Below are 11,441 nucleotides of genomic sequence, written 5' to 3' on the forward strand. Positions count from 1 at the left end.
TCATCGCCGCCTACGCCGGAGACTCCTAGCTCCTCGCTCCTTGGTGCTCGGTCATCGCCGCCTACGCCGGGGACTCCTCGGTGCTCGGTCATCGCCAGCGACGTCGGGGACTCCTCGCTCCTCGGTGCTTGGTCATCGCCGCCTACGCCAGGGACTCCTCGCTCCTTGCTCCTCGGTGCTCGGTCATCGCCGCCTACGCCGAGGACTCCTCGCTCCTCGGTTCTCGGTCATCGCCAGCTACGCTAGGAACTTCCTGGGTGGTCGGACATCGCCGGGGACTCCTCGGTGCTCGGATCTTGCTACGTCTCGTCGGTGTACTATCAAGCTGCTCCATGCTGTTCGGATCAGGGTGCTGATCTTGGGCAGCACGTCTGGGGTCTTGATACGCGCATGTCAGACGACGTCGGCAAGCTTTTAGACTTCTTCGACCCTGCTACAAGATTCATTCTTCATCTTCCAGCAGGCTCGGGGACTAAGTGGGCACACTTCACCTTACGGTGAATGTGCTTGTTCTCATCTCGAGGCTATGCCCGGGGACTGGCTGCCTGCTTCGACTGATTTTCTACTTTATGACCCTGCCACCACGTGACTACGTCACCTACTGTCAGGCTCGGGGACTAGCTGTGGGGGTATGGCCCCCAAGACATGGGCTGCACCATCAGAGGTGGCCCAGCCCACAAGATCAAGGCGTGCACGGCGCTGCTCGGCGTGCACCGTAAGACATTATATAGTACCAAATAGGATACTTACCTTGTAACCCTACCTCCTCCAGAGTATATAAGGAGAGGTAGGGGTCCCCTAGTAGATAGGATCCACAACGATCTATCAGATCGGATCTACATACAGATCAATACAATACACCAAAGACACAGGACGTAGGGTATTACGTCGATCAGACGGCCCGAACCTGTCTAAATCGCTGTCTCTGCGTCTTGTGTCACCATCCGGTTCCTGATTACGCGCACCCCACCGACAAATTTACTATCGCGGGATACCCCTCGGTGGACTGCCGAGCATATTCTGTCGACAACTACCCTGTAGCTGGCTACAAAATAACTTATTCTATAGCCACTTTGAGTTACGATAATTACTATGTTAATTTATGATATTATAGTAACTTCTTACTAAGTAGTTTACTATAACGTTATAGTAAATATCCCCATGTGTTACAGTAACCCAACTATCGTAAATATGTATTGAAACTATTGTAAATTAGTATATAAAATTATCGTAAATAGAGGTGGCTATAGAATAACTTATTTTGTAGCCGGCTACTGAATATACTCTCCATATATATAGCATGTCGTTCTCAGAATATATTTAGTAGTGCCTGATTCTGTGCTTGCCCCAATCTCTGAAGGAGTTGGTAAGAAGAAGTGCTCGTCCTATTGGCTTGGAAGATGCTAAATATCAGGAACCCGCAACCAGAGCACGTCACAAGAAAATCAATAAGCATCATGAGCACACAGACGTACGTTCCCATGTACTAGCACCGAACCACATATACTGCTTCAGCATGCACCGGCTCGGAATCCGACGATACCACGGCCGGCATCGTAGAGCACCTCGAGCGTGCGCTGATTCACGTTGCCGATGATGCCGAGGCCGACGTCTGGTCCTGACTCCCGGAAGGCGAGGCAGTCCTTCACCAGAATCCCATTGGGGACGTCGAGGTCGATGGTGGCGCCGCCACGGAACGTGAACGCGACCCTCGGCACGGTGACATTGCTGTAACCGGTGAAGTTGTAGCAGGTGTCAAAGTCCTCGCTTGGCACCATGGGGTACGCCGCCAAGGCCATCCGGAGCGCTGTCTCCACCGCGTTGTACGCAGTTTCCGGGAGCTCCGTGACGATCGTGCCGGAGTCTATGATCATGCCACCACGGAACGCCGATTGCGGGATGTCCAGCGGCTTCCCACCCACGCTTATACCTGTCATCGTCACCATGTAAAACGTTGCATACCCCGGCAGGTGCCTCATTGGAGTGAACACGAAGGCCGACGTGTTGGCGCTCAGCGGCGCGCCTAGGGCTAGGAACCCCGCTTCGCTGTTTAGCGCCGGGAGGCAGTACGAGAAGGCGCCACCGTAAACCGAAGACGTCTGCGCGACGAGCGACTCTGGCGCGCCTCCGAGTCCTAGGAGGCCGTCGTACTTGTCGTTGGGACCACGCTGGTCGTGGCCACAGCCGAAATGGAAATCCTTGACGGTGACCCCCGGAGCGAGCGTCAGCGTCTCGTTGCTGTACACACCCCTGCTATGCGAACCGTCTGCGTACTCGACGGAGTATCCACACTGGCTGCCGCCGCCCGCGCAGCCATTCTGGTAGTGGTTTCCGGCGAGCTTCCTGCAAGTGTCCGTGTGACAGGCGATGGGAGCGTACGTGGAGGACTTGCTCGGATCAAAGAGAGGATCCTTCTGCGGGTAGCACCTGGTGGAGTTGCACGGCGTGCACTGCACCCACGAGACATCGCTGCCGGTGTCCATGAGGAGGACCAGTGGCACGGATGGCGTGCCGAAGCCCAACGTGATGACGTACTCCAGCGAGTCCACAAAACCGCCTAGGCGTGTCGGGAAGGTCACAGCGGCATCGTCTGGCGTACTCGCCATGCCCATGCCCTTGGACGCTTGCCTTATGATGTAGTTCGTGCGGGCGCGGCTATGGCGGAACGTTTCGGAGAAGGACGACGGCGTCGACACGTTAGAGTACTGTGACGGCGCGCACGGGCCGTACCGGTGCACTAGTGGCATTGACACAGTGGCGCTGCTCGGCTCCAGATTCACTGAAAGTCATCATGCGTATGGTAACTTATTAGTCACATGTGTGCAGGCCGCCAAACAAGTGACGCCGCCGAAATTGAGATCACGTAGACACGTACCTCTGGATGCAGAACATACTGCTTCTGGCTCATAAGACCTGCGTTGCTCCACTACAAACCCATGCTCGTTGCCTCCATGAGCGATGTAGCAGCAGTAGCTACACAAGACAACGAACAGAAGCAGAAGAGAACCCATGGAAAAATATGTGCACTCTGAACAAAGGACAGGATGAGGACGAACTAACTTATCATAGATGAATTATATAAGCATGTCTCAACTTGGATTCACAGATATCCGCCTTGAGGGCGCGAAGACTGCTAAGATGAAATGTCTTGTTATCAGGATCCAGGAGTCCTCAAACTCTTAGTAGGACGAGATTTCCTATTTGTCGTTTGTGTGTTGCTGCTTTGCCACGTACGCCCCATCTTTTTTCTTGTAATTGACACACATACATGTTTTAATTCTAAATCGCCGCCATCAGAAGTTTGATTATTATGTGTGGGCAAAATTCATCACAGCACATGTACTCGCGCCGCTAGCAGGTATGAAAATAAATGGCCTTTCACTATGGCAATGTAAGAATTTGCTGAAAGACATCACAGCTATTAAAATAGTATTTTCTAGCAAAGTAGGATATAGAAATGTTAGAGCAAGTATAGTAAAGAGATATAGGGTGCACCATATGTTGACGTGAAGGAGAGGGAGAGTAGAAGCGGGATGTAAGTTTATAGGAACCAAGAAACTTCGTGAGAGTAACAAGTGGATCGTAGATGAACCAATTGCTATATGAGTATGCCAAAAGGTAGTCTATAAGTATGTATACAGCCAGCAACAGACCGTATTATTAATCTTCGTCTTATGAGAGGGCCATGAATCCTAGGTGGTTCAACCGTCTTTGGTCCGCACCAAAGTGAAGTTGGTTAGATTCAACTGTCTTGGACCCACACTCAAGACCTCTTTAATAGACTCTTCTTGCATCCTCATGTCTGGTAGTGGTCTCCGGCGAGCTTCCTACACATGTCGGTGTTGCAGGCGATGAGAGTGTACATGGAAGACTTGCTCGGGTGAGGATCCTTCCGTGGCTAGCATTCAGTGGAGCTGCACGACGCCACTACCGCCTCACTCGCTCATTGCTTGTTAGCTGTTAGTTTGAGTCATGTAGCAAGTTGTAATCCCGTTGAACATTGTGTAGAGTCGCAGTTAGTTGATTTGATGTAGAATTACGGGTGGTTGGTGATGTGCCCTGGTCACGCCATGATCGTCATGTGTCTGTCCTGCCACGACGTCACGCACTGCGTGTGCCATGGCGATCCTAAAGAAAGGGATGTCATGGAGCCAGGCGGGGTGTTCGGGCTCCAATCCCATGTATCCATCTATCTAAAGCAATGAAAAAAATGTAGAAAAGCTGTGGTAGTTGGCTGCACCATTGTGTTCTTCTTCTCCTGTTCGCGCGTGTGTTTCTCCAGGGTTTTAGTCGTAGCGATCACCACTGATCTCTTGTGTGCCGTCATCAATCCAGGAGCTGAGCTCGGTCTTGGTTTCAACAACTGGTATTAGATCCGGTCGTGGTTGCAGCCAGTGACAGAGGAGAGCTGTGGAGGACATAGGGTGGTCTCATCCCCATTGGCCAAAGAGGTGGCGGCGAGCGGAGACGAAGAAGATGGGGGACAACAGGCCAGGCACTAGCACGGCATCGCAAGGCGTCAAGGAGAGTTCCGTAGCATATGGCCGATGATGACTCGCACAAACTATGCAGAGTTGGCGATGTTGATGCAAATAGACTATGAGGTGATGGAGATCTCGGATGCGATCGATCTAGGAACTTTGGTCAGGTGCTCAATCAACCGTCAAACCATGAGCGCAATGATGAGATCGGTGCCGAAGGAGATGTGGGGAACGCTGGGCGCCAAAAAGACCATAAAGGAGGCTTGGGAGGCGGTACAAACCACATGAGGATTGGTGATTATTTGCCTTCCAGTGTCTCCATGTGGTGATTATTTGCCTGCCGGATATGGATCGCATGAGATACGGTGATTATTTGCCTGCCGGATATGGATCGTATGAGTGTTTTGGTCCTGCCGGGTAGATGTTGACAATCCGTATGTTTTAGTTGTATACAGAAGTGCAAGGTATTAAATATTTCAACCCCAATTGACTTATTGGGTAATAATATGAAATATATTTCTTTTATCAAATTTGGCTCATTTTATTTTCAAGTGAAGTAAAACATCATGAAGGATGGGATTTTATTTACCTGGTACGGCTACTACGTCAACAAAGATTATATTTTGTGGAGCTAATTTATCCAAAGAAGAGTGCTAGAGCAGACTTGCTATCCACCCTCTTGCTTTGACTTCCTTGCCATGCAGCTCTCCCAAAAGCCTTGATAGCCATAGAGCTTGAGTTGCAGCAGTGGCGGCGGCGATGTACTCGGCTTCATAAATTGATAGAGCCACCACTCACTGCCTGAGTTATTGCCAGCTCACAAGACACTTGCTGAGGAAGAACATCGTTCCACTCATGCTCTTGCTTATGTCAATGTCATCGGCGATGCCGTTGTCGCAATAGCCAACGAAGTGTGTCATGTCGGGGTCCCTTTGTTTAGTGCAGACAATAATCAAGGGTGCCCGGCACATAGCGCAGAATCCACTTGACAGCCTACTAGTGCTCCACCGTGGGCCGTTCCATGAACCGACTCACGCAACTGACGGCGAACATCAAGTCCAACCGGGTGTGCACCAGGTAGAGGCTGCCAATGATCCATCGGTAGAGTGTTGGATCGACATCCTTTGCCGTGCTTTGACGACTCAGCTTGAGCTCCTTCTCCATTAGTGAGTGGGCTGGATTGTAGCAGTCCAGCCTGCCTAGCTCGAGGATGCACTTGACGTAGTGCGTCTGGCGGAGGCTGATGTCGCTAGCGTCCTGGCGTACCTCAATGCCAAGGTAGAAACAGAGGACGCCCAGGTTTCTCATGTCGACAATGGCATAGTGAAAGGCCATTTTCTCTATGCTAGTGATAATGAGGTCATCGATATAGACACTGATGAGCAGGACAGTTTGCCCGCTGCGCCTTGTCGGTACACCGTTGCCTCGTTTGCGCTCTGCTGGAAGCCCATCTCCTTCAACTTCACGTTCTAGGTGCGTGGAGCCTGACATAGGTGGTACACCTTCTCTTCTTATATGACAATGGCGAAGCTTGGCGGCTGGCACACATAGACTTCTTCCTTGAGGTCGACGTTGAGAGGAAGGCGGACTTGACATCCATATGGTGGCAACGCCATCCTTCTTGAGCTGCAAGCGCAAGGAGGACTTAGACCGACTCCATGCGCGCAACAGGAGCGAAGGCGTCGTCGTAATTGATCCCCTCTTGCTAGACAAAATCGCGCGCAACCAGCCTAGCCTTGTGCTTGATCACTGCCCCTGAGTCGTCCTTCTTCAGCTTGAACAACCATTTGTGGGTGATGGTGCGGTGTCCATGGGGAAGGTCGACGACCTCCCAAGTTTGGTTCCGCTCAACAGGCTTGAGCTCTTTCTGCATCCAGCGCGTCACGTCGCGCCCCCTTCTGCTCGGCATAGGTGGCAGGCTCGCTGGCGTGCGTCAGGTGGAGCTGGATGTTGAGCTCCCGCTGCCTGTGTAGGCACTGGCAGTGGCTGATCGCCGAGGATGTCACTCATTGCGCGGTAGTGCATTGGAGTGTCCTAGTGCGTGGCGTCGAGGGGGTCTTCATCGTCCTCCAATAGTGTGGTGAACACATGCGCGTGCTGTCCGACAGTGGTTGGTGTCGCAGCCGGTGTAGTTGGTGAACCAGGGGCCAGCGTAGTCGTAGAAGCAGCAGCCGACGTCGCGGATGGAGTAACAGGCGGTGGCATCGGTGGAGTAGCAGCCGACGTAGGTGCACCCTCAGACCCCTCCTAGCCTGGGGACGGCGAACGCGGTGGAGCTAGTAGTGTGGGAGACATCGAGGTAGATGAACTGGACGCCGTCGGAGATGCACTCTGTGCTACCCCAGCTCCCCCGAACCGCGTGTAGTCGACGACGAAGTCAGTCGCCACCGGTGCCGTGCCACCACTGCCTCCCTTCGTCCAGTCGTAGCCGTGCCTTTCATCGAAGACGATATCGCGCACCATGCGCATGTGCTGGGACACAGGATCGAGGATTCGATAGGCCTTGACGGTCTCTGCGTAGCCGATAAAGACGCCCCGATGTGCTGCGGTCATCCAGCTTGCCGAGCTGGTTCAGCTCATTGACATAGGCCAAGCAGCAGAAAGTCCACAGATGCCCCACCGCCGGCGTGCGCCCATGCCATGCCTCATAGGGGGTCTTGCCTTCCAAGCTCTTGGTCGTTGACCGATTGAGGAGATGAGCAGCGGTCATCACGGCCTCCCCCGAGAACACGGCCGGCGTTCCTCTCTGATTGAGCAGTGCGTGCGCCGCAGCCACCACCGTCTGATTCCTGCGCCGGTGTAATGCATCTTAACATGTTAGTTCTTGGATTGTAATCTAAATCACCAAAACTACACACATGAAAGTTCATATGGCGCGTGGGATCCGCGGCACTCCTAGCGCATACGCGGATTCAGCAATTCGCTCCCTCGATACGTGATCTCTATGTCGTGCTGGCGCGTATCATCAGGCCATCGTTGTGTTCTGCTTGAAGCTCGGCGTGGAACCAACGCTACCCAGCGTTTCGTTTCGTCCTTGCCTGTCCAGTGTCCATTCTTTCTACGCCCGCGTATTACTCCACGCCTTCCTTGCTCTCTTCCCTCAATTCTTCTCCCTGGCCGATGACATGACGACAGCCCCTTCTCGGCTTCCCGTCCCATCACTGCTCCAGTGCTCCACAGCCATACCGCACCACCCGCTTGGCCGAAAAGAACGGCGTGCTGCTGCGGATGCGCTCCAGACGGCCGTCTTCTCAGCTCTGCGTCGGACCGCAGAAGCTCGCCTCCGTCGCGGCGCCGTCGCATCTTATCTGCTTCGGTCGGCCAGGAGGGAGTGAGAGACACAGTTCCAATCCTATCTCCTGCGCACCTTCGCCGGAAAGTAAGCGGCTAGGTCAAATACAATATGAATGGTGAGTTACAATTAAACTTAGGTTTATTGCTGAAATTTCTACAGGACTTCCTAATTTTTTTGACAATAAAATATCCATGAACAGAGAAAATTCAAGTGTGCTTGGAGCTATGTTCCTTAATGGATATCTCACCTGCTTGGTGCTCTGCTCCATCTATATCATTTCCCTGTCTTGCTGTCCTTGCAATGATTTGGCAAGTTCCCTTTGGTTGCGTAAGAATGCATTTCAAATGTTCAAAAGGTACTCCAATAGAGACTAACTGTTTTTTGTTATCTGCTTTCTGTAACCTCTGATCGTAGAACTAGGAAATAAATATATCAATAATCCAGTACCATATATTTGCTCCCTGTGCTTAGATCGATTCTTGTGTAAACGGAGGCTGCCGGACATCTTTTCAATGTTTTACATCTTATTACTGTTTCATTTTAACTTTTTCCTTTTACATCTTACCGCAGTTCACGTACGAGATAGCCTCCGCCCTCCATGCATGGTCGCCAGCTCTTGGGCAGCAGAACAAAACTATGCATTGCCACGAGATGAGTAAGTATTCATGTTATTGTCTTATGAAGCAGGTGCCTTTTGATTTTCATAAAAACTAATTCTAAAAAATGTTGTCTGCTTTGGGTTATTTTTTGAAATTTGAAGCGAAGGCCTCAAGGATGTTGACAAACATAAACACAGTAGTCTCAGGTAACCAAAGAGTGAGTATTCAGCTTCTTTGTCATCCCTAAAGTACCTAAACCTTGACATTATTTCTCTTTCTATAATGAGTATGGCTGATTTAAATCACTCTTGTGAATTGGTAAACCAATACTTCAGCAGGCAGCAGCCTGGAATCCGACTCTACCACGACCGACGTCGTACAGGACCTCCAGTGTGCGCTGATTCACATTGCCAAGGATTCCGGGTTGGTCGTCCGGCCCTGACTCCTGGAAAGCGAGACAGTCGTCCGACAAAATCCCATTGGGGACGTCGAGGTCGATGGTGGCGGCACCACTGAACGTGAGAGCAACCCTCGGCAGGGTGACGTTGCTGTAGCCGGTAAAGTTGTAGCAGGTGTCGAGCTCTCCGTTCGGCACCAGCGGGTACGCCGCCATGGCCTTCCGGAACACGACCTTCAGCGCGCTGTACGCAGTGTGCTGGAGTTGTGTGACGACCGTGCCGGAGTCTATGATCATGCCCCCGGAGAACGCCGACTGCGGGACGTCGATGGACTCCCCGCCTACGGTGATGCGGGTCATATTCACCACGTAATATGTCTTGTGTTCTTGGATCATCGGCGTGAACACGAAGCTGGATGCGTTGCCGCCGCCGCTCGTGGCGCCGAGGGCAAGGAACCCCGCTTGGCTGTTTAGAGCCGGGAGACAGTATGAGAAGGCGCCACCGTAGACCGAGGACGTCTGCACGACGAGCGACTCCGTTCCGCCTCCGAGACTCAAGAGGCCGTCGTACTTGTCGTTGTTGCCGCCCTGGTCGTGGCCACACCCGAAGTGGAAATCCTTCACGGCCACCCCAGGCGCCAGCGTCAGCGCCTCGTTGCTGTACACGCCCGTCGTCTGCGAGCCGTCTCCGTACGTGATGGCGAATCCACACTGGGCGCCGCCGCCGCTCGTGCAGTTGCCGCCGTAGCCATCACGGGTGAGGTTCCTGCACTCGTCGGTGTTGCAGGGGACGGGAGCGTACGTGGAAGACTTGCTCGGATCGAACAGGGGGTCGTTCTGCGGGTAGCACGTGGTGGAGTTGCAGGGCTTGCACTGCACCCACGACAGGTCGCTGCCGGTGTCCATGAGGAGGACCTGCGACACGGCCGGCGTGCCCAAGCCCACGGTGACCACGTACTCCAGCGAGTCCACGGAGCCGCCCAGGTGAGTCGGGATGCTCACGTTGGCGTCGTCTCGCGTCGTACCCTCCATGCCCTTGGACACCCTAGTCATGATGTACTTCGAGCGGGCACGGCTTCGGCGGAGTCTCTCGCTGAAGGACGGCTTGTCAGAGCTCTGCGTCGCCGCGCACGGCCCGTGCCGGTGCACCAGTGGCACGAACACGGTGTTGCTTTCCGGGTCCAGCCTCACTGAAAACTCATTGCATGCATGGGAGCGAGGTAACTTCACTTATTTTGATTTGAGGTGTATATATTCAGAGACAACAGTACTATTCAGATCATGTACCTCTCGATGTAGAGCATACTGCTTCTGGCTCAGAAGCAGTGGTTGGCACCGCTACAAAGCCGTGCTCGTTGCCTCCATGAGCGAGGGAGTAGTAGGTGCAAAGGATGACACACACGAGCAGAGGCAGCAGTGAGGCCATGATAGAAGGAAGAGCTGTGTGAAAGGAGATAGCCCTGTTCATTTGGGCTGGTTTGGCTTATAAGCCATGTCTGAAAGTACGGTTGGCTGGTTTGGTGTGAGAGAAAAATACTGTTCGTTGGCTGATAAACCATGGCTTATAAGCCAGATACGAGCAAGCGAACAGGCGGAGAATTGGCGAAAACTTATGTATGCACAGCTAGCACGTCTAAATTTTGAATTCGCTGACGAGCTGTACACAGGAGAGGATCGGAGGAGCGAGGATTGCTAAGATCAATGGCGTGTTCTCCAGTGTCCTAAGACTCCTAGCCTCCTAGGTAGTACACTAGTACGTACAAAATTTCCCATACGCTGTCGTCTATATATATGTTGCCGCTGTGTCATGTTTGTACGGCCGCGCTTGTCCTTGTAAGTAACACATAATAAAGGTTTTTGACTACTAACTACTAATAAGTACTAACATATTGGTTACTCAGTCAAAATGCTAAATATCACCCATCGGCAATGATTTGATCGTCAGCACTCCCATCACATGAGCGTCATCACATTCAGCTGTAAGTTCATTCATAACCCTTCTTCCTATGGAAACATCAGATGGGTCTGATTCCTGACAAAAGAAGTACCATCACTATTTGTTGCTTGGGTGTTATTTTTTCAAATATATGAACTTTTTGAACAATATTAATTGAATTTTGATTAATTCATAAGAGAATACTTTTAACTAGCAAGGAGGCCCATGCACAAATAGTGCGGGAAGGTAGCTTCTTTTATTTCCATTATATAACATTTGGATTTTTCTTAAAACATTTTTTATATAGTTTTTGTTTATTAGTTTGACCATATTAGTCATCTCTTTGTTCATCCAATTGCATTGATCGAATAATAATATCTATCACTAAGATCTTTTATAATGGTTGGAAAAGTACCATGGTAGCAAGCTGCGTTGACTGCTGCAGTGCTGTTAGGCATGGCAAGCTGCAGCAAGCTCAAGACTCTTTCACCGGGGCAGCTCAAGAGCCCTCAAGCTGACCTACAGGGAGTAGACAGGTCGATGGAGGACATCTCCAGTTCTCCACCGAGCACCACTAGTTCATGCGGTTGTGGAGATCGCGACGCGAGCTAGTGGGTGCGACTCCGGCGCGGTGCTTGCCGGTGTGGAACCCGCCGGCGCTGCTGACTCAAGGTAGGCTCTAGCTCCTAGCAGCAAGTAACAGGGAAAGGGAAAGAGAAGAACTGAAGAACCA

General features: G+C 51.9%; 2 protein-coding genes across 2 annotated transcripts; both read right to left on the bottom strand.

The window, feature by feature from the left end:
* Positions 1-1,511: 1,511 nt before the first annotated feature.
* On the bottom strand, positions 1,512-3,011 carry LOC136519841 (aspartyl protease family protein At5g10770-like). The gene is made up of 2 exons (XM_066513217.1): positions 2,864-3,011; positions 1,512-2,779 (listed from the first exon to the last, which is right to left on the bottom strand). The coding sequence occupies exons 1-2, from the start codon at positions 3,009-3,011 to the stop codon at positions 1,512-1,514; spliced, it is 1,416 nt and encodes a 471-aa protein (XP_066369314.1).
* A 5,695-nt stretch (positions 3,012-8,706) lies between these two features.
* LOC136519847 (aspartyl protease AED1-like) lies at positions 8,707-10,198 on the bottom strand. Its single transcript, XM_066513227.1, has 2 exons — positions 10,060-10,198; positions 8,707-9,962 (listed from the first exon to the last, which is right to left on the bottom strand). The coding sequence occupies exons 1-2, from the start codon at positions 10,196-10,198 to the stop codon at positions 8,707-8,709; spliced, it is 1,395 nt and encodes a 464-aa protein (XP_066369324.1).
* Between the last annotated feature and the right edge of the window lie 1,243 nt (positions 10,199-11,441).

Source organism: Miscanthus floridulus, chromosome 18 (genome assembly GCF_019320115.1).
Source record: "Miscanthus floridulus cultivar M001 chromosome 18, ASM1932011v1, whole genome shotgun sequence".
Taxonomy (NCBI): domain Eukaryota; kingdom Viridiplantae; phylum Streptophyta; class Magnoliopsida; order Poales; family Poaceae; genus Miscanthus; species Miscanthus floridulus.